This window comes from Sus scrofa, chromosome 13 (assembly GCF_000003025.6).
Source record: "Sus scrofa isolate TJ Tabasco breed Duroc chromosome 13, Sscrofa11.1, whole genome shotgun sequence".
Taxonomy (NCBI): domain Eukaryota; kingdom Metazoa; phylum Chordata; class Mammalia; order Artiodactyla; family Suidae; genus Sus; species Sus scrofa.
Genome location: NC_010455.5, coordinates 136,769,235 through 136,792,139, shown reverse-complemented (window position 1 = coordinate 136,792,139; position 22,905 = coordinate 136,769,235). Strand labels below are relative to the sequence as shown.

General features: G+C 51.8%; 1 protein-coding gene across 11 annotated transcripts in view; it reads right to left on the bottom strand.

Annotated features, from left to right (window-relative positions):
• MYLK (myosin light chain kinase) overlaps positions 1 to 22,905 on the bottom strand; it is a 299,797-nt gene that overhangs the window by 17,535 nt on the left and 259,357 nt on the right. For all 11 annotated transcript variants that reach the window (XM_021070234.1, XM_021070231.1, XM_021070236.1 and 8 more), the window contains 5 exons: positions 15,203 to 15,235; positions 15,012 to 15,105; positions 13,564 to 13,767; positions 6,924 to 7,141; positions 5,876 to 5,999 (listed from right to left, as the gene is read on the bottom strand). In XM_021070234.1, coding sequence (XP_020925893.1) covers positions 5,876 to 5,999; positions 6,924 to 7,141; positions 13,564 to 13,767; positions 15,012 to 15,105; positions 15,203 to 15,235 — 673 coding nt within the window. The remainder of the gene's footprint in view (positions 1 to 5,875; positions 6,000 to 6,923; positions 7,142 to 13,563; positions 13,768 to 15,011; positions 15,106 to 15,202; positions 15,236 to 22,905) is intronic.

Genomic DNA, 22,905 nt, shown 5'->3' with positions numbered 1-22,905 from the left:
ATGCAGAACATGATGATGAAGAGAATGTTCAAATTTTAGTTTCTTGGTGGTGGGATTTTGCAGAATTTTTCTCCAAACTTTCTTTCGTGGACGTTCTCTTTATGGCTATAATTTGCATAAGGATCCTGTATGGTTGGGTTGTTCAACCCAAACAACATACTTAATAACTTTAGCATTAAAAACACAACTACGCACCTCTTTTCCTAGTCTTATATGGTTTTTAACTAAGGGGGTCAGAGTATACCACCCCAAAATATGAATTTAAGCATAAGGATTGTCTTGAGCTGAAGTCAATTAGCTCTTTCAGCTCACTTTTTCTGTTTAAAAGCAGAACATATGGAGTTCCTGTCACGGCTCCGAGGAAACAAATCTGTCTAGTATTCATGAGGACTCAGGTTCAATCCCAGGCCTCGCTCAGTGGGTTAAGGATCCGGCGTTGCTGTGAGCTGTGGTGTAGGTCACAGACATGGCTCGGATCTGGCGTTGCTGTGGCTCTGGCGTAGGCCGGCAGCTATAGTTCCAATTTGACCTCTAGCCTGGGAACCTCCATATGCTGCGTGTGCAGCCCTGAAAAGACAAAAAAAAAAAATTAAAAAATAAAAGCTGGACATACCCTTCTTTTTGTTAAGGAGCCATAAATTTCCATTTGTTTTATTTTTCCATTTTTCTCTTGCAGGGAAGAGCAGAAAGACTCTCACCTGCCTATCAGACCTTGCTAACAGTCCCTATTTACTATGCATTTCCTAGTCACCTTTCTCACAATTTACCTCCTCCAGAAGCTCCAACCCCCTTGTCCTTTGTGTAGTTATTCCTATACAATTTATCATTGTTAAAATAGTATATAAGCTCCAAATTCTAATTCACATCACATTCCTTTGTGAACTCTTGTGAATGTGTAAATAATTAGATCTGTTTTCTTTTTGTTAATCTGCCTTTTGTCAGTTTGATTTGTAGGCCCCCCACATACTGAACCTAAGAGGATAGGGAACAGTTTATTCCTCTCAATATAACCAATGAATTTGTTTGTTGTTCATAAAATTGTAATTGGTGCAGGCAAGTTCTTGGATGCTTTACTTTTTTTTCACTTGACATTGTTTTCACAAATGTACAGAGTCTTCATGTTCTTTTTTTTTTTTTGTCTTTTTGCCATTTCTTGGGCCGCTCCCGCAGCATATGGGAGGTTCCCAGGCTAGGGGTCCAAGCGAAGCTGTAGCCGCCAGCCTAGGCCAGAGCCACAGCAATGCCAGATCTGAGCTGCATCTGCGACCTACACCACAGCTCACGGCAACGCCGGATCCTTAACCCACTAAACAAGGCCAGGGATCGAACCCGCAACCCCATAGTTCCTAGTCGGATTCGTTAACCACTGAGCCACAACGGGAACTCCTGTTCTGATTTCTTAATTCTTAATCTCTTACTGCAGCTAGACTTTACCAGGGAGTCTGATACAGAGGCCTGTTCTGCTTGCAGGACAGACCATCAGGAGACAGAAGGGCAGAAATGCCTCTCGGATTACCCTTTCTCTATAGTGTTTTTCAAACAGCAGATGACCCTACTGCATGAATGGCCAGCAAACGGGACCACACATCTGCCAGCAGAACTACTGAGTGCTTAGAAAGGGGTTAGTCTTTTATCCTATTTTAGCCTTGAGATACTCAATTCCCTGGTGTGGGGGAGAGGGCTGCGCAGGTCCCACAGGAAGGGCTGGGCATCATTTTGCGCAGTGGCCTAGGAAACAGAGACCCAGGGGTTAGTCGTGTTAACTAAAGCCCAAGTCCCTGGACAGCAAATCCTGTAGGTAGTGTCTGGGCCTGTGGGCTACCTGGAGGTCACAGGAGCTGGAACCAGAGAGCAGGTCTGGGCTCAGCAGCTGAGTGAGCAGGCAGCCCAGGTAGAGCTCCCTGGATCCCTCTGAAGAGCCCTGCATCCGAACCGGAGTCTGAGTAGATGCCTGATGCTTGGGCACTGGGTCTTCTCCCCAGCTCACTAGGCTGCTGTCCCCAGAAGGTAGAATCCAGATGGGGATGGCCTGGCTCTATGGACCACAGTGCGTGCTCACAGATGGGCTGAGATGGGAAGTTGGCTGCTGAGTGCAGCAGGAAGATGGCATGGAGGAGGAAGCCGAGGGGAGGTTTGGGGGAAAGAAAGGGGAAAGGGAATTCTGGAGTAGGGGTGACGGCAGGGCACAGAGAAGGGTTTTGGTGTCCCCACAGGCAGTAAGGGAACATCAAGTCCTTGGGAAAGGGAGGGTGGGAGATGGAGAGGGAGGGAGGTTTTGAAAAAGGAGGGGAGCTTAGACTGTCTTTATGGTTGAGCTGTGACCTAGAGCGCCATGTCCTCTCCGCAACCAAATGGGTACTGCTAACAGCAGAAGCTTCCGGCAGATTCACGAAACCTGCTATCTCCCCTCAGAATCAGGGGTGAGAGGGCAGGGGCCCCTCAGCCCTGCCTAAGCACCCTGGGTAGGGATCGGGGCCAAGTCTCCTGTGCCAGGACAGGATCTGGCCTGCTCTCTCTGAGGGTTTGAGAAGGAGTTCCTTCAGCAAAGTCAGAACAACCTCTGGGGCAGAGCTGCCCACCAAATGTGTGCTGAGTGATAAATCTGTTATCACCCACCCCCTCCGTTCCCCACCTCTCACTAACCCAGAAAGGAGATGGGCGGTGGGGGGTCCACTGATACAAACACAGAAGGTGACCCTGACAAGGACTGCCAGTCAGACAACCAAGCTCCAAAGAGAGGGCCAGAGGGGGCACGAGGGCCGCCAGAGAACCTCTTCTGGGGGCTTCCAGCAGGGGCTCCAGAATTCTGTAAAGTGGGGATGACAGGAAGCAATCTGGCTGCTCCAACTTCTGTTTTCATACCACGTACTCTGCTGAGAGCCCATGTTCAGGAGGGAGACTTCCAGACCTCAATCCCCACTGTGAGAGCCAGTGGGACAAGTCCCAGAGGGCACAGCAGCCCGCAGAGGGCCAGGATACTGGGGAGGCTGCTAGAGACTGCACAGGGCTGACCCTTGTCCATCATCCCTGCTGCTCACCTGCCTCCCACCCATACACACCTCTCTGCCCTCCTCATCTCCCTTCCAGATGCCTCAGGCTGGTGCCCATGCATCAAAATTATTTTCTCCCGGTTTCAAAAAGCCCTTCCTTATTTCTAGATCTTAGCCTTAAAAATAACCCAGCAAACTCTGTAACATGTTACCCAAATTACTTCTTCACCTAAAAGAACTGTCTTTTCATTTTTCAATTAGGGCTGCACCTGCAACATATGGAGGTTCCCAGGCTAGGGACTGAATCAGAGCTGCAGCTGCCAGCCTACACCACAGCCACAGCAACGTGGGATCCGAGCCACATCTGCAACCTATGCCACAGCTCACAGCAACGCTGGATCCTTAACCCACCATTCGAGGCCAGAGATCGAACCCACGTCATCATGGATACTAGTCAGGTTCATTTCCACTGAGCCACAACAGGAACTCCAGAATTTGCATTTTAAAATAAAGTGCTCTTATGACCCAGAAATTCTAGTTCTTAGATTATATATCCAACAGAAATGAATGAAGTTAGTCACTAAAACACATGTATCAGAACTGGAATCTAGTCAAAAGCCCATCAGCAGAAGAATGGATGAGTAAACTGGGTGAGCTGCACAGCGGAGAACACAGCACTGACAATGAAAACCCTCCCACTGCACACCATAATGCGAATGGGGCTCGCAAACAATGTGGGAAGAAGCAGCCCGTCAGGTTTTTCCATGCGCCTTTGTTTATCTAAAGTTCAAGAACAGGCAAATGTAACGCACAGCCTTAGACGTGGGGATCGGATTACCCTGGGTGGGAGCCCTGGGAGGGCGGCAGGCCCCGGGCAGATTCACTGAGGGGCTAGTCACTGCTCTGGCCCTGACCCCTAGGGCCTGAGAAAGCAGAGGGGAGGTTTGGGGAAACTGTCAAACTAGTTTGCCCAGGATGGTCCTCGCTTCAGCACAGAAGAGTCCCGCAGCCTGGGAAACCCGTCAGTGCTGAATGAACTAGACAGCCGGCTGCCCTCTAGGACGGTGGGGTGGGCAGCCCTGTGGGCTCCCCTGGCCCCAGTGATCTCAGTGCCAAGTGACGATCGAATCCCTGCCACGCCCCACACCCAGGTTTGTTCTGACGATCCAGATGACCCCTGTCCATCAGTGGTGGGAAAACTGATGAAGACAGTGACCAGGTCTCCTTAATGGCTGTGGGGGATCCCGGACCAAGTCAGGCCACAGGGCAGCTGGGTCTGAACAGAGGGAGCTGGCCAAAGACTGTCTCTCCCAGGGAAAGAGCCAGCGTGAGTGGGCAGGCGCTCCCCACCCCCACCCCGGCTCTCCCTTATTTACCCAGAGGCCGGCACTGCAGCTTCTGGCACAGTTTTCTCCACTCCTCAGCTCCCTTTCTTCCAGAGGGGACGGGGGAGGGAGAGGCAGGGAGATGCTCTCCTGGCCAGAGATGCTTCTCCACTGCTCTGGGGGAAGCTGTGCTGGTAGGGGTGACCCAGGCAGGAACATGACTCTCCGGGTCACAGAACTTGTCACACAGGTTCAACTGAGGGAGGCTGTCCTAATAGACCACAGGGAGAGTTGCTCTCCTGAGTATATGAAAAAGCCACATTGCGTAAAATCACTCCCCTCCCCCCTTTTATTTGACTGTGCCTGTGGCATGTCGAAATTCCTGGGCCTGGGGTTGAACCTGTGCCACAGCAGTGACCCAGGGAGCTGCAGTGATGGTGCTAGATCCTTAACTGTCTGTGACACAAGAGAATTCCTACTCTACTTCCGCTAAGGCTTTTGTTACAGCGGCTCTTAAACCTGGCTGTGCAGCACAATCACCTAAAGCCATTTCTCCCACTGAGGTCTGAAGGGATCTAAGACAGTATGCTTAGAGGTCCCTCTCGACTTTCCCATGAAAACATTTCATTGGTCCTTTTGCTTGCCCCACAAAAACTTGTTTTCATAATGAAACCATACATGTCTGCGTCTTCAGGGAGACTGTCCCATAACTGTGCTGCCACCCAAGTTCAGGGGCTGCCTCTGAGGCTACTGCCTGCCTGTGCCTGGGGGGCTCCGGAGACTAAACCAGCTAGATGGCAACAAAAGGGTATATTCTAGGGCCTGGTACACAAAATGTGGTCCTCAGAGCAGCAGCATTGGCAACCTGCAACCTGTTAGAGGTGGATTCTCAGGTCTCCCGGGCCCTTTGAATCAGAACCAGCAGTCTAAGGAGAGGCCCAGGTGACTGGTGCCTGGTACCCCCTGCGAAGCACTCCTCCTGGTATCTGGACTCCCCCTTTTCTCCAGCATTGTTATCTGGAATGGCTTCCTGTTTCTCACCTCCTTTCCCCATTCTAATTGCCACTCAGTAGCTTTCTGTTATCTATTGGCCCTGGTAAAGGCTCTATCATCAAAGATGCTTATTAATCAGTTCACTTGCTGGATTCAGAGATGAGGCTGGCAGGGTGGGTCCCCCTACCATAAGGATGGGGTGCTGTCCTCTGAAGACAGTGGCGATGCCCACAGGCGATGTGTCCCTGGGCTCCCTCTCTGTTTCTCTAGGGACCCATGTACACGAGCAAAGGTTACACACTGCACGGGCCTGCTCTCCTGACCAAGATGCCCAGGCTGACCAGCGTCAGGGATGGTGAGGGGCCCCGAATGGGGATCTTGGTGTGTGGAGCTAGATGCTCAAAGTCTGACGTAGGCTGCGGACTTACCCGGAGCACGGGGTCGGCGGGGAGGGCATGGGAGCCTGCCGCCCTCCTGACTCCGGGGCGGACTTCCCATCAGAACCCGCCCTGGCCCCTTTAACATTAGGGCAGCCCAAGGACCCTCCCCTGTGTGCCCGTGACTCACAGGATGTAGCAGATGACCCCGATGCTCCACATGTCCGTGGCATAGCCAATGGGCTCATAGTTGATCACTTCAGGCGCCACAAACTCCGGGGTGCCAAAGAGGACCTTCAGAGACCCCGCATTCTCTGCAACCAGGATGGAGAGGGGTCAATGGCCAGAACATCTGGAGCCAACCCGAGGTCAGCGGAAGCCCGAAAGGGACACAGGCAAGGCTGGTCGCCAGCTGCTCTCCCCTCGAGGGACAGCACAGAGACACCAGCCTCTTGGAACAACTGCATCCACACCAGCGATACCAGCAAATGGCATGCTCACCTCCAGTGTCCTGGGTGGGGTCAGGGGTCGGGGGTCAGGGGGGAAGAGCCCCTTACAGCTCTGCCCCCAAAGGCCTTCCGTGTGTCCCTCTCTCCCATGATTTCCCTGAGGCAGGGGTTGGGACTTGTGCTTGTGAATACTCTCTACTGTTCCCTCTGTCCTTTGTGCCTCAGAGCCCGCCCTGACCTAGGCCGAGTCATGGTGGGACTTGCTCGGCAAAGCTACTGTGAACCTCGGTTTCCGGGTCTGCATATTGAGGCTCCTAAAATCTGGCCTGCCCACCTCAACAGGGCTGCTGTGAGAACCCGATGAGAGGAAGCACGCGGATGCGCTCTCTCTGCAAAGGGCATGGCAGGCAGGAGGCAAAGGGGACGAAGCACCATCACTGAAATGTTTGGCCGCTGAAGGCACCAGAAGGAACAAAAAGGGAAAAAAAGCTAATACCACATACACAGTGCTTGCTGTGTGCAAGGCACGGCTCTCATCCCTCCACCAGTACCAACTCATTTGCTCCCCCAACCACTCGATGGGGTGGGTACGACTGTTATCCCATTTTACAGATAAGGCGTTCGAGAGGGAGGTTCCCACCTTGGGCGAGTGGCCGGGGCCGTCTCCACACTCTCCGATTTCAGAGCCAACCCAGTGCCTCCCCTCTAACACCCAATGCCTGGAACACCAACTGCCACAGCCACTGCCACTGCCTTCTGGGGACCCCCGGGGAGGTGGATGGGCCTTACCCAGCCGCCGGGCCAGACCGAAGTCGATGAGCTTGATCCGGGTGCCCGTCTTGTTGACACACATGATGTTCTCAGGCTTGAGGTCCAGGTGGACGATGCCCTGCTTGTGGATGTACTCCACCCCCTCCGAGATCTGCCGCATGTACTTGATGCACTCGCGCTCCGTCAGCTCAAAGTCCTCGTCAATGATGCGCTCGAACAGCTCGCCCCCGGACACGCTGTGGGTACAGAAGAGGGCACCCAGACCGCAAGATCAGGGAGCCTGGCTGGCATCGGGTCTGCCCAGGGCAGGCTGCGGGCGGGCAGGAAAGCCCAGGGTATGGGGGTGCTGGGCACTTCCTGTAGCTTCCTGAGTCCCAGGCCACAGCCCCGTTATGCTGGTCCCAACTTTTCATTGTGTGAAACCTCCTGGTTTCCTGCTTGGGGGGGACCCTGCCTCTGTCCACTCAGCTTTGGGGGGATGCAGGGAAGCATCTAGCCTGGGCGGTTTCAGAGATGCTCATGAACTGAGAGATCCAGAATGAACCTTAGCCAAAAGGGTGATGGACTATAGATGTCATCCTGTTCTCCAGCCAGGTCATTTAGTCATAAAGAATTGAAATGTGAAGTAGTCATAGGACTAGTAAGCATTTGTTTTGCATAGACAGAAACAGAAAAATAATCTTCAATGATAAGGAACCTCAGCACATTTTCCAAAATTCATTGGCTGTAACCCATTATACTTAGGACTATGATTGACTTGCTTCCTCTGGCTAAGCCTATAGCATCAGTTCACTCCTGCCCAACGCAATTAACTTGTCTCGCCCGCTCGCCTAGGCTGCGAGGGTAGTATATCCTTCCTGCCTGGATAGGCTTCAGATCCTGGCCACGGTGGCTCTGAGGCTCCAGTGAGCATTTCTTCTAAGGGCTGCCCCAGAGGCTCCGGCGGCTGGCATCCTGCCCTTCAGTGCAGATGCACAGCCTCGCTGCCTGAGTCACATGGGGCCTCTCTGGTCTTCTCTCCAACCCAGCTTACTTGCTCGCTGCTCAGGAAGTTTAAAGCATCTCCTTGCTAACTTATGTACCATCCAGACATCAGCAAGCCCTTTTCTACAACAGCCTGTAGATCCACTAGATGAACAAGGCTAGGGGGGCTTCATTCTGGGTCTGTCCTCTTCCAGGGGAAACATTACAAGAAAGGGAAAGAGTGGAGTTTGAATCCCGTCTCTGTGTGACCTTGGGAAAGTTACTTTTCTGAGCCTGTTTCCTCATTTGTCCCAACCTCCTTGTAGTTAGGGAAGAGAAACTTTTGTAAAGCATCATGCCTAACACACAGTAGGTGCTCAGCACGTATTAATTATCATTTGACAAACTGCAGTGTGCCAAGTAGATTTTGTTACTGCTCCCGGAGGGAGAGACAGACAGGGGTGCACCATGGGGCCCAGCACACCACAGCCTCTGTGGGCCTCCATCACCACATGACACTGACTTCTGGGAGGGCTGAGCTGGGAAAGGTCAGTCTGTGCCTTTGGTCACTGGGGGGCGCTGGGACCAATGCTTTCGAACCAACTGAGGAGGTCCCTGCACGGCCAGCAGGTGGCGTATCTGTCCTCAAGCCTTGCCTTTCTATTGCTCGCTACAGAGGCTCCAAACTCTAATCTCCCTTCCAAGGTCTCAGGACATTTTTAACATCTCTGAGCCCCAATTTCCTCATCTGTAAGGTACAGGTAAACACACTGCACCTCACAGGCGTGCTATGAAGACTGAGCGGGTTAACACAGGTAAAGTGCTTAGAATAGTGTCTGGTACATGGTAGGTGCTCAATAATGTTAATTATCTTCTCCTCTCTCTCTCTCTTTTTTTTTTTACAAAAGAATCCCTGAGAGCTCTTGTTGAAAATATAGACACTCAAGGAGTTCCCGTCGTGGAGCAGTGGTTAACGAATCTGACTAGGAACCATGAGGTTGCAGGTTTGATCCCTGGCCTTGCTCAGTGGGTTAAGGATCCAGTGTTGCCGTGAGCTGTGGTGTAGGTTGCAGACGCGGCTCGGATCCCGAATTGCTGTGGCTCTGGCGTAGGCCAGCGGCTACAGCTCCGATTCGACCCCTAGCCTGGGAACCTCCATATGCCGTGGGAGCAGCCCCAGAAAAGGCAAAAAGATGAAAAAAAAAAAAAAAAGGAAAAGAAAAGAAAATATAGACACCCAAGTTCTGAAGCTGCTCTGCTGGAGATTTTGATTTAGAGAATCATGGAAAAGTCTGTGATCCATATTTTTGAGTATCCCAGGTCATTCTTAAGATCAGACAAGTTCAAAAAATATTGGCTTATTCAATGACCACCCCGGGGAGGCCAGCTAAAATTCACATCCTCTGAGAAATCACTCCCAGTTTCTCGTAGAATCCTTCCCTTTCTAGCTTCCCACAGTCTTGTCCCTGCACTTTCTATATCAAGCCTGCTCATCTTAAGTAGTTTGTGAGCATGTCTGGAAAACATCTAGCTCATCTCCAGACCCTTATTTATACCTGGAAATATATGGCACAAAGAACCCCAAAATGTTTGGGTTTTATTCTGAAAAATCAAGCAACCATTTTCTGTAGCGCACTCAGGAACGCTGGAGGCAGCGTGTGGTAGAAATCAGAGCCACGGAGATAATTCCTGCTGCACTTCTAGAGGTAACCTATTCAGTCGAGGTTCAAAGGTTCAGATGGGTTCAAACCTATTCAGTCTAGTCTCTCTTGCTTTCTCTCTCTCTATATATATATATATAATTATGTATTTTGGCCACACCTGTGACATGCAGAACTTCCCTGGCCAGAACCCACACCACAGCTATCACCAGAGAGCCACAGCACTGACAACACTGGATTAACCCATTGAGCCACCAGGGAACACTCTCGACAGATTTTGAAAACTGTTCCCATGGTCCATTTTCTAGGATGGAGGGGGTTACACAAACAAGATTCATGGTTCTCTATAGGTTTCTCTTCAAAATGCTCAAGACTGTGGGTGGAAAGAAGCTGCCACCCATAGAGGGGATAAAGCCAAGCAGGCAAGATTGGGCCAGAGGAAATGTGTGCTTGATAAATTAACAGTGAAGAAGTGACTGAATGGATGAATACCTTCACCAAGGGATGGAATTTATCCCCGGACTATGGACATTAGCAGCCAGAAGGATGACACTTCAGGGGACTCCACACCCAGACCCTCTCCCTCCTTGTCTTGTGGCAGCTGGCTGCTTACTCTTTGATCAGTTTTGCCAATGGCAGCACAAAGGTGAGATGGGCCAGGGATGACAGCCTAGGCCACACATCTGCTTCAGTGCTCAGGGTCCCACCACCACTTGCAATGTCCCAAAAGGACCAGCACTGACTCCAGACCAGGAGCCTGAAGGAACCTTGTATCAGAACAACACTGCCTCAACAATGGGGGCTTGTCCTGTAATCAGAGGTCAGAAAGGCTGGAGACACATGAAATCTGATTTCTCACTGTATCGAGGTAGCTGATCTGAAGCCTGGGACCCTAGAGTATATTTTTATTTTTGCTTCTTACCAGAGAGTGTCCACCTAACCTCTCTCTCCAGTTTCTCTATCCAGCAAGAAAAATACCAAATTGCACCGCTGAGCCAACCTTGGCCCTCTCGGTGGTTAGGTCTGTTTAAGCTGGATGGGGTATGAATCTGCTCCCTCTTAACCTCTTTTTTTTTTTTCTTTTTAGGGCTGTACTCAGGGCATATGGAGGTTCCCAGGCTAGGGGTCGAATTGGAGCTGTAGCCGCCGGCCTACACCATAGCCACAGCCACGCCAGATCCGAGCCTCGTCTGAGACCTACACCACAGCTCACGGCAATGCCGGATCCTTAACCCACTGAGCGAGGCCAGGGATCGAACCTGCATCCTCATGGATGTTAGTCAGATATGTTTCCACTGAGCCATGATGGGAACTCGTTAACCTCTTAACCTCTCTATCCTGGTTTCTCTATCCAGTAAGGAGAATAGCAAATCGCACTGCTGAGCCAAATTCAGCCCTCTCAGTGGCCAGGTCTGTTTAAGCTGGAAGGCAAGTATGGATCAGCTATGAATCTGCTCCCTCTTGGGTGGAGTTCCTATCCAGGGGCAAGCTCCTAACCTCAAGCGAGGGAGAATCCTCTGGCTTCCGTTCATGTGAGACCCACTCCTGTCCACGGGGGGAGGGGTGGGGGTGGAGGGATAAAAGCCAGACCAACTGAAGCCTTCTTACGTTTTCTCCCAACATTTTCCGTCCAGCTTGCCAACTCCCAATTCCAAGCTAAGTATGGTATTCTGCCCACGGGTGCTGCTGCCCGGCCTCACCCCAGGCTTGGCTGCCTCCTACCCCCTCCTGCACCTTCTCACAAACTTGCTCAAGGTTTAACCTCTAAAGATAATACATTTCTTCACATGTCCCCCCACGCCCACACTGCCTGGACCAAGCAACCTGTTCCACGATAGATGTGAGCTGCTGCAGCCCATAGGGCCACTGCGAGGGGATGGTGAGATGGGCCATGGACTTGGGTGAAATCTTTCCTAGAAGTGGGAGGTGAGTTTGAGCTGAGGGCTGGAAACTGCTTCCAACACATGGACGAAGATTTTCTTTGCATCTACGTAAAAGTTCCATGGAGTTTTAGAACCGAAAGGAAGTCTCATCTAAATACCTCTTCTTGCTAGAAGGAGTCATTAGGTATAAAATCATGGCTCATCAGTCATAGGAGTTGACCCCAGGTTTCCTGGCTACTGGATTTGTTCCATACATCGAGTTGGGTGTTAACACTCACGAAATAATTTTAAATGGAAAAAAGATCAGGATACAGAAAAAGTCAAAGCATCCCAGTCGTAAGAATAACTCGCAATCATAAATCCCTGTGCCTGACACACGCTATTCCATCCATCCCCACATGACTCACGCTGAGGTTTACAGCCTCCCTTTCTAGATCATAAAACCAAGGATTGGCACCATCGAGTAATGTACTCAAGGTCATACAACGAGAGGCAGAGCAGGGGTGGAAGTGAGGTTTCTCAGACTCAAGTCTGGGCTTCTTAACCACCACTGCCCTTCCTGAGGAATAGCGATGGATGGGAAAGACACCGAAAGACTCACGGAGTGAGCGGAGACGGTCCCTCCTCTGGCTGGGGGTGCCTGCTGGCCTCACTCTTCCCCAGAAAGAATGGCAGGATGTGGACAGGGTCTCCTCCAAAGGACGGAGGCCCCCGAAGCCCAGGATGAGCCATTCAGGATGCCGAAGGCAGTTTCACAACAGCCCTAAAGCTTTCCGATACACACGCCCTTCGACCCAGCACTCCCACACCCCTGGGAGTTCATCCCACAGACCCACAGCAGCGCAAGTGAACAGATACACCCACGAGGTGCCAAACACTACTTGTTTGTAAAAGCCGAAGCCGGAAAGCCATCCACGCCCCTGCCAAAGAGCACGGATTCCACCGTGGTCTGTGTCTGCGATGAAGTCCCAGGGAGCTGGGAGAACGGGGAAGCCCACTGGCTATCGACCCAGGACGTGCTCCAAGAGCAGCTACTGAATGGAGAGAAGCCAAGTGCAGAGTACGGAGTGCGACCTATCTTTGGGTTAAAAGGTGGGATGAATGTATTTATGACATGAATTATATATGTTGTATATGCTTGTATTTTCTTAGAGAAACTCTGAAGGATACAGACGAAACCAGCAAAACTGGTCCCCAGTGGTGGCGAGAGGGGGCAGGAATGAGGTAGATGAGAGACAGGGGCAGGAATGGGAGTTTTCATTGTGCATTTTCTTCTATTTTTTGATGTGATTGTATCACATATTTTAAAAATTCAGATTAAAAAAAGGAAAGGAAATGCTTAAAAAACCATACCATGGAGGCTGCCTGGCTTACTGACTCCAGTATATGCATTTGTGTGTGTGTTTGCGTGTGTTGCGTTTGTGTGTGGAGGGTGTCTGTGTGTGTGTGTGTGCATTTGTGTATGTGTGTACATGCATTTGTGTATGTGTGTATGTGCATGTGTGTGTGTGTGTGTGTGCATTCGTATATGTGTTTGTGTGTATATATGCATTTGTGTGTGGGGGGTTGTGCATGTGTGTGTTGTGTGTACATGTGTGTGTGTTTGTGTGCATGCAGGCCAGCAGCTCAGAGGGGAGAGCGGTGGAAGACCGGTAGAAGAGACAGTGGAGTCCAGGAGAGCCTTGGCTAGAGGTTACCCGATTATCCACCTGCCTCTGTACAGCCCAGCTCAGAAAGCACTTCTCTTTGGTGAGCAAATGGTCAAGAGAGAACAGACAAGCGTGGACTAGGGGCATGCAGAACGGACTGGGGGAGATGGGAGCCCTCGGATCTCCCAGCCCTGGGCCCCATTCTCTCTGGCAAGCTGGAAGGGGAATTGCTCTGTCCCCTCCCCGTCTATTCTAAAGCCACCTCTGTGTTAGAAAACCCTGAATGAAACCAAGGACCCAGGGCCTTTCACAGGGAGGGGAGGGTGAGAAGGGGGCAGGGTCCTTGAAGACCTGCCAGTTTGTTATGGAGACGAGCGGGGGCCCGGTGGGCAGTGGGTCTGGGGCGGGCACTGTGCACAGGCTTTTCCAAGCATGTGTGCCTCAGCCCTGCCTGCAGAGGCGGCGTGGGACGTGGGGGCGGTGCGCGTGGCGGGCCACTCACATCTCCAGGACCATGACGATGTTGGCCTTCTCTTCGAAGGCGTCCACACACTGGACCAGCTTGGGGTGGTGGAGGCAGTTCATGATGCTGATCTCCTGCCGGATGTTCTCTTTCTCTTTTGCTGAATACGCCTTGAAGAATTTCCCTGCCCAGATTTTTCCAGTTTTCTTCTCTACAAGTCGGAAGACCTGTCCAAATTTCCCACTGCGAACCAAAAAGGAGAAGGAGAGAAAAAGCGATTTAGCCCAGCTTTCTACAGAAGGGAGACTGGCAAGCAATGGCCTGTGGGGGACATCTGGCCCCTCGTTTCATCAATAAATTTTCCTGGAACACAGCCCTGCCTGGGTGCCCAGGCTGTCTGTGCTTTGGTGCTTCCACAGCAGAGCCACAGTTGTGGCGCAGATGCATTGGCACAAAAACCTAAACTCTCCATTCCTGATAGTGACAAACCCACCCTCACTGCTTGTCAACCTCAGCCCACGTCTGACTCTGGCACCCAAACACTGTCTAGTGCTGCTGTTTTTTTAGGACAGAGTCTTCTTGGCATAAGGCCTTAATTTTGGCAACAGAGTTCTCTTCCTTCCCCCCCAGAGGGACCCATGACGGTGGCTTGAGGAAGGCTTCGCCAAATACAGAGGGTTTGTGAGTGGCCACTGGCCTTCCGCAACTTGGAGACAGCCCAGGAAGGCCCCTGCTTCCCACTGCGGGGAGGGGGTGGCAGCCTTCCTCAGACACACAGCTCCCGCCACAGTGCAGGGTCCTCGTACAGGACTGTTATGAGGTTGGTGTCCCTCCTTTTTTCCCCAGGAGCCTGCTGGAAATCAGAACTGAGCCCCGTTGCCCTCTCCTCCACCTCCCGTCCTCCTCCAGGGATCGAGGGTCCATGGGAGGCAGGCGGCCTTGGGTGCTACTGCTGGTGGGGACAGCCTGGCTGTGGCGAGGGGTCAGGGTTGGGTTCTGAGTCCTCTGGGGTCTCCGCAGCCCATCAAAGAGCCCAAGCAAAGCTTGTGGACCAAGTTCAAGAAGCAAGTGCTGATGACAGGAGCATGTCAGGGGGTGCGTTTTCCTGAAACACTACAGCTAGAACGGCTGAGCCATGTGCTCGCATCAGCCTTGACCGACGTCTGTGGATCCTGCAGACAGGCCAAGCCAGACCCAGACCCAGTCAGGTTTATTTGGGGGCCAGGGGCGCAGAGAAGGAAGGGCCTGCTCAAGCTGGCAGAGTGGAGCCCGGGGCTCAGCAGCTCCTCAGAGCCCTGGGTGGGCGATGCTTTTGTGCGTGCTGACAGGTCAGCCCCTCCGGTTCTGCGTGAATCTTGGTCTGGGGAGTTGGCAGAAGCCGGGGCAGAAGCAGGGCGGGGGACAGGAAGATGGGGTGTGGGGTTTAACTGCGGAGCCTGCACCACCCTCACCCTGGGGGCTGGAAGGGCGCCTCCCACTCCACTTACGATCCTAGTCTCTCTTCAATGTCGTAGAAGTCAGACACTTTTTGTTCCGTATTGACCGTGACGGTCCGGTAATCGACCTCAGGCTCCTTCTCATCTGCAGGGTGGGGGTTGGGGTGATAGTGAGCCATGAGATCCCTGGCTCACCCCCCTCCACCCCTGAGTCTGCCCCCAGGACGGGAGCCAGCACTCACCGTCATCTGACACCTCCACTTCATCCTTGGGCTCTGGGGGGAGAGAGGACACAGGGGATTAGCACTGAAGTCCCATTGAGAGCAGAACATACGGGGGCCCTTGTCAGGCCTCAGCCTTCCCAGGCACAAAACCACCAAGCCCAGACCTCTGGGCAGCGCCATGGGGTCCATGGGTCCACGCGGCAACAGGGCTGTGTATACACTGGCAGGCACTGGCCCCCTCACTGGGGCCAGCCCGCCCCTCCACCAGCTCTCCCCTCTATTCCCCACCCCTCTAGCTTCGAGGTCCCCCAGACATACCCTCTTCACATCTTTTCTAGTGCATCTCACTTTCAGAACTTACGTACAACTGTGACACTCCCTTTCTGCTCCCGCTCAAAAGTCAGCAACTTATAGCTGCTACTAGTGTCAAAACCCATTTATCCATTGACTGAGAACTTATTCTGGAATTCCGGCCATGTACCAAGTGTCTTGCCAGTGATTGTGGGTATCCGAAACAAAACACAGATGGCATGACCTCTTCTCCTTTCTTGGAGTTTATAATTTAGTCAGAGAGGCGAAACACGTATACTTGAAATATCCATTACAAGTGTTATATAATCAAGCACTTGATAGCACAGTATCACCCAACAGATGATAGGGAAGGCAACACAAAAGGGGGCAATTATAAAGTCAGAGCAATTATTCTAGGACGAAGGAGCCCTTGAGTTGTGTCTTAAAGGAAATGATGGAACACAGCGAGGAGGTGGGTGACGTCACCCAGGAAGCCAGCAGGTGTTTATGGGATGGCAAGGAGGGATGCAGCAGCCCACGCTGGCTGTTCACACAGATGTGTCGGGAGCAGATGGGGGGCATGAAGGGGCCCCAGGCCAGTGTCTAGAGCAACACACCCACTTCAGAAGTCCAGGCTTTCCTTTGCTTTGACATAGTTTGTCCCTATAGGGCCGCTGTGGCTTCTGGACCTTGGCCAAGTGCCTTTCCCGTCTTGGGCCTCAGTTTCCTCATCTGTAAAAGGAAGGGGTTGTATTTCTGGGTGATTTCAAGGGGCCTTGGAGCTCTGGAGCCTGTGCTTTGTGACGAGCTTGGTGCTGCTCAGCCATGATGTGGGCTGTGTTCTGGGCTGATAGATGGAGCTAAGGGAGGCTTCCTCAAGAGGAAGAAGGACCTGAGGAAGTCAGAGAGGGAGACTGAGGATTTCTAGAGTGAGTGTGTTGTGTGCGTGTGTCTGTGTGTGAGTGAATAAGATTGGGGGAAAGGGTATAATTTGCTGAAGCTCCCAGCAGAGCAAGACTAAGGAAAGGAGGGAGACGGCACATGGAAGGAAAACAAGAGCAGAGGCGCTGGTGAGACACTGCCCAGTGGGCCAGTTGGTTGTGTGGGAGCAGGCTGAGGCGATGAAGGTGTGGGCTAGGGACTAGGTCCAGCTTGGAACCATAGACAAAGAGCTTCTCTGTTAGGCTGAGGGCAGAACAAATTACTGAAACTTAAGCAGACAACCTGAGAAAAGAAGCAGAATTCCCATACAAGATAAGTACTCCTTGCTGGAAAAGAGTTTTAAGAGAGTTTATAAGTGTGTGACCAGGGGCAAGAGAGGCTCTGATTTGTTTAGAGTTCTTAAAACACTGTTGACGATGTTTAATTAAAAAAAAAAAAAAAAAAAACCTAAACGCGGGAGTTCCCGTCTTGGCACAGTGGTTAACGAATCCGACTAGGAACCATGAGGTTGCAGGTTTGATCCCTGGCCTTGCTTAGTGGGTTAAGGATCTGGCATTGCCGGATTGCAGATGTGGTGTAGGTCGCAGATGCGGCTCGGATCCCATGTTGCTGTGGCTTTGGTGTAGGCTGGCAGCTACAGCTCCAATTGGACCCCTAGCCTGGGAACCTCCATATACCGTGGGAAGCGGCCCTAGAAAAGGCAAAAAGACAAAACAAACAAACAAACAAAAAACAAAAAACCAAAAAAACTAAATGCAAGTGGGATTGGGAGAAATATTTATCACAGAAAGGAAAGGAAAATGCCTTAGAAAAATACAAAAGGGTAAAATCGGCAAGGACTCTCAGATTAGTGGCGGAGTTCACAGATTGCCAGGATGTGAGTTTAACTGATCAAGTCTTCCAATTATATATATGAGAGTTGAGAGTGACACTGTCAAATTCATAGATGATATAGAATATACCTGAGAGCAACACACCTGGAAGGTAGCAATGGAGAATTGAATCATTTTACAGTGATAAGCCCTAGGGTATCTAGTTAGAACCAAACATGGGAGCCCAGTTCCCCAACCACTGCTCTAGTCAACAGAATGCTGTCACAGGGCATATGTGCCCTGGCTGCAAACAGGTACTATTACACTGCCCTTGGTAGAGCCTGGGGTCATGTGATCCTGGACCTCTGGCTGTTGGCACTCCGAGAGCCTTAATGGAGCTGAGGAGGTGTGGGCCACTGAAGGGCAGAGCTACCATGTGAAGACAGAGAAGGCCAGGTCCCTCTGGTTGGGAAAGAAGTCTAAAGCAGACGTGATTAAAAAAAAAAACACAATGGCCAAGGGTGAGATGAGGGTTACAAACTTTCACCAACCAATGAATACTATAACTTGGGAGGTCTAATTTAGCATTACACCTCACACAGGAAGAAGGCTGCAGGCATAGGGAAAGCACATCTCAAGAGCTACCATAAGAACAATAAATAGTAGGTTCAAGAGATGTTTAGGTTCGTTCAACAATAGCATTCCAAACAGGGCTTTAAGGAAAGCAAGAGATTTGAGTCAATTCAACAATTGTTAACTGAGCACCTAGAAATGCCAGTCGCTGGACAAAATACTTAGGATAATAATTGTATTTACTGTCAGGGAGACTCTATCATTCTGACCCTTGGTGCCCCGGCTGAGACAGTGGTTTGACCTGTCTTGACCTTTCTGTTCCCATGCCACACATCCTGGGGTGAAATGAGCAGCAGGACAAGAGAGGATAGAGAGGCAGGTTTTCTCGGTGTGGCATCTCTAGGAGGAACGGTCTGTCCTCTCCTAGTGAGAGAGGAGCAGCAGTGCTGGGAGCCCAGTGGGAGCTTCCCAGTGACCTGTTCCCTGGAGGCATCTTCCAGGTGGCCCTGAAGGGCATGAAGTTCCAGAACTGCCCTCGCCCCCTCACTTTGACACCAGTTAGAAATACCAGCCTTCCTGGCTTCATCTCAAACACTACACCCACCTCACCTCCTGCCTCTCTCCTTGGCAGTCAAGTTCCAGAGTGCTTTCCTGGTACCATGGCAGTGGGGACCCAGCTTGACCTCAGGGAATCCATGCCCCTCTTTCTGGCTCACCATCACACAGCAACCTTCCCTCTGCATGGAAGCCTCCAGGCTGGGACAGTTCCCTTTCTCCTTTCCTTTCTCATCCTGCCTCCACTCTATTCAGAGGGGACATGGCCAGGAGAGGAGGTGCCCCAGAGGAGTGGGGGAAAAAACACAATTCAAGTACCCAAGCCCTCTGAGCATAAAGGGGTAGTAATGAGAGAGGTGGCAACTTAGCATCCATTTTTCCGACGAGGAAGGAGCTAAACTGTAGGAGGGACTACAAGGGAACTTAAAAAAAAGAAAAGAAAAGAAAAGAAAAAAGCTACTTAGGAAGAGCTGTGAGATCCAAGAGCAAAGTGGAAGACTGTTTGGAAGATGGTCCTGAGATATTTCTGCAGACAGATGCGTCCCATCCCTCTGGTGTGGTGTTTGGGAGAAGACCAGCTGAGCGCCGGGCCCCTCACTCGGCACGTGTCTAGTTGTCCAGCTGGACAGAGCGGTCCCTTTGCTCGGCGGAGGGTGCAGCACGCTCAGTGAACACTAGAGGGCGCGCCCGTTCCAGGGAAGGCGGCACGGAGAGCTCAGCTGCGGCAGCGGTAGAGTGAGCTGCAGATCTCCGCCCCCGCTATCCCTAGGGGCTCTGCATCTCTAACTACCCTTGGGGCCCCAGGATGCCCTAACTCTCGGCAAGAAGCCTCTATTACAGCTGTCGGCTAGCAACTATATGGACTAGAACGAATGAGGATTAGGAGCAAGGAGGGTTTTAAGAATTAGAGCTGAGTAGAGTAGGGGAGAAGATTCAGACTAGGCTGGGATGAGAGAAGGATTGTATGTCCGTGCGTGCGTGCGTGCGTGCGTGCGTGCGTGTGTGTGTGTGTGTGTGTGTAGGTTAGGGAGTGGGGGTTGGGGGGGGAGGAGTTCCTTTACTCAGGTTTGGGAAGATGAGGAGGGAGGCTGCAGGTTAGGGGTCCTAGTCTGAGGGGTGGCTCTGGCATAAGGAGGCCACTGGAGCTGGGCAGGGAACCTCCAAGGCTGTGTTGTGTCCTCCAGCTTATCCTCAGCTCCTGGAACTCAGGAGGGGAGCAGGACACACTGAGTGAGCGGATGCAGAGCGAGGGCTGGGAAGAAACGGAAGGATGATGCCCAAAACTAAAGCTGCTGAGGCAGAGGCAGGAGGGGTGGTGGCAGTGGTGGGGAAAGAAACAGTAGCGGGGCTTAGAGAGCGGAGAGTTATGTGGCACTGCCTTTTTGAAGACCACCATAGCCCAGTGGCCTCAGAGAATGACCTACCATAACCACTCATCCCATCCTTCTACACACACACACACACACACTCTCTCTCTCCACTTTTCCTGGAGCCACTGCACTTTTAGAGTGGAGAGGGAACCCTGATCGAAGCTAGAACAAGCAGGCATCTGAGCAGCCCACAGAGAGCTTGGCTTGGAACCCTCACTCCTCTTGCCCCCTCCCCATCTTCCCATCCTCCTCTCCGCCCTCCGCCCCTCAGAGGATGTTCTGTGCTGTTTCCCCCCCACCACCCCAGGATAATCCAGCTGCACCTGGAGGTGGAGCAGCTTCCAGCCTGGAAGCTGTGGGTGGCTGGCCTGGACCCCTCCCCTGGATTGCTGGTGATTTCAACCTGTCCCTTTGCTGGCTCCCAGTCAGGCTGAGCCCTAGGAGGAGAATCTGAGGACCCCAGTGGGGTTCAGCGGGCCTCGGGGAAGAAGAGAGAGGCCACCTGCCTGAAATCAAGTGGTCCCAGCCCCTCCTTCCCAGAGACTGTCCCCACAGCCCTGGGAGCTGCTGGCCTGGCCTCCCAACAGCCACACGCTTGGCTCTGTGGCCTCTGCTCCTCTGGGCAGGGCTCATCAGGGACCCTACAGTTTCTCCTGGAGTGTGCCATAAGGACCTGGAAACTTTCCTTTCCAGCTAATACACATCTCACTGCCATGTTATCCCTTTTCTGTCACTTTTCCAAGGGATGGGGAGTCATCAGCTTAGACAAAGTAACATGCTAAAAACTTGCAGACCAGAACTTGGCTGCCTGTCCTGGCACCCCCACTCTAACCCACCTGCTCCCCACTCCGCTCATGTCAAAGGAGGGGTGGTCAAAGGGCAGCTGATGGCGGTTTTGTCACCCTGTTTCTCTCAGTAGACTTTTGTGACTAGCTAATGGTCAGGAGCCCCGTAAAAGCTGTAAAGAGGCCGGGATCCACCACCCATGCCCCCACGGTGCGCTATAGCTCGCAAGGAGCCCAGCTCTGTGGGGATCTCTAGACTCACTGGGCAAAGACCCCAAGACAGGTCTGCTCAGGCACAACTGTAAGTTTACTGTGTTTTCCATGGGCATCCTTCAAACATTCTTTCTGGAGCCCTCATTTAAAGTAAAATTTAGTGGGAGTTCCCGTCGTGGCTCAGTGGTTAACAAATCCGACTAGGAACCATGAGGTTGTGGGTTTGATCCCTGGCCTCACTCAGTGGGTTAAAGATCTGGCGTTGCCGTGGGCTGTGGTGTAGGTTGCAGACGTGGCTCGGATCTGGGGTTGCTGTGGCTCTGGCGTAGGCTGGCGGCCACAGCTCTGATTAGACCCCTATCCTGGGAACCTCCATATGCTGCGGGAGCAGCCCTAGAAAAGGCATAAAAACAAAAACAAACAAACAAAAAATAATTAAAAAAGTAAAATTTAGTATCTATTTTATACCTAAATTTTAAAACTAAAGAGGGCTATTAAACTGCAGTGACAGTTGCCACCCTCACGATGCCTCTGGCTACACAGTGATGGCAGGATCTGCCCCCTGTCCAGCTCCTGGCCCTTTGGTCTTCTCTCTGCCTCACGCCTTCCAGCTCTCTCCTCTCCTAGGGCTTTTCCCTCCATGTCCCCCCACCTTGCTTCTGGCCCCCAGCCTTTCCTCCATCTTAAATTCACAGCATGATTTTTCTTTCCTTCACAGGAAACTTCTTGAAGCAACATTCCAGACCCCTGGCCTCTCTTTCTTGGGTTTACGCCTTAGCCCCAAGGCAACCGCTGTCCACCTGGTGGAAACACCACAGACTTTTCTCTCAAAGATGACTGGGCTAAATCCAAAGATCCTCCCAAGGTCTCATCTTTTTCCTCCTTGCCTCTCACTGCTCCGTGTCTCTGCAACTTGGCTCCAGCCTCCCCTTGGTTCTCTTCCCTCTCAGTCCTTTCTTCTGGTCGTGCAGGACTCCAGGACAAAGACACCCCTTCATTTCTCTACTATGTTGCCTTTTTTCTGCCACCCTCCCCATGACCTCATCCATACCCAAGGCTTCAATTACCAATTAAATAGTGAAGACCTCCAAATCTGCAGCTCAGGCTTAAACCTTCTCCTGAGCTCTAGATGCAACCATCCAACAGTCTGAAGGCACCTCCCCTTGGATATCCGGAAACCTCAACTCAACAGGACTGAAGCCAACATCTCTGAACCTCCAACGTCTCTGGGACACCCTGCTATCTAAGCTCAAGGCACCGGGAGGCAGCTTGACCTCCTCCATCAGTTTAACCAAAGGAGCTCAGGCTTGGGGCCAGACAGCTCTGAGGTCAAGCTTCAACTCACCATTTCCAAGCTCTGTGACCCTGGGCAAGTAGCTTCCCGCCTCTGGACCTCATTTCCTCTATCTGTAGAATGGGGGCCATCACACTTTCTACTTCATTGAGTTAGATGTGCGAAATAAAGCATGTAAAGTGCTTAAGGTACAGTTAGCACAGAGCAAGAGCTTAATGTATGTTAGCCACCATGAATAATAATAATCGACCTCTAAATGGCTCTTGAACTTGTAGGATGCAGCCTATCTCATTACAGTTAGCTGACTACCTAGCTGTCCTCATTAGGTTTTAAGCTCACTGTTGTTGTTTTTTTGATGGAAGTTCCCAGAGACCAGGGATTGAATCTGAGCCCCAGCTGTGACCTACGCCACAGCTGTGGCTACACTGAATCCTTTAACCCACCATGGTGGGCAGGCCAGGGATTGAACCCAAACCTCCAAAGCAACCCGAGCTGCTGCAGTCGGATCCTTAACAAACTACGCCATGGTGGGAACTCCCAAACCTCCCTGTCTGATGGGTCTTCATGACCCAGGAACCTGATAGTTAGTAGACCCTCAAATATGAGTGCAAGAGGGAAGCAGGGGGAGGGATGTCAAAACTATAGGTCCGCCTGAGCCGCCTTCCAGGACTGTCCTCCTGATTAACACACCATCGCCCCCTGGTGGCAGTGTACCAAAATTGCTGGTTCAGGGTTTTCAGGGAAAGATCATATGTGTACCTCTCTTAAAATGTGGATCTGCCTCACAACCTTGGAAATCAAGAGCCCCAAAGAATCTGCCATCACCAGCGATGCCTTGTCAGTTCCCCTGTATCCCTCCCATACAGGCTTCTGACACACAAGGTCA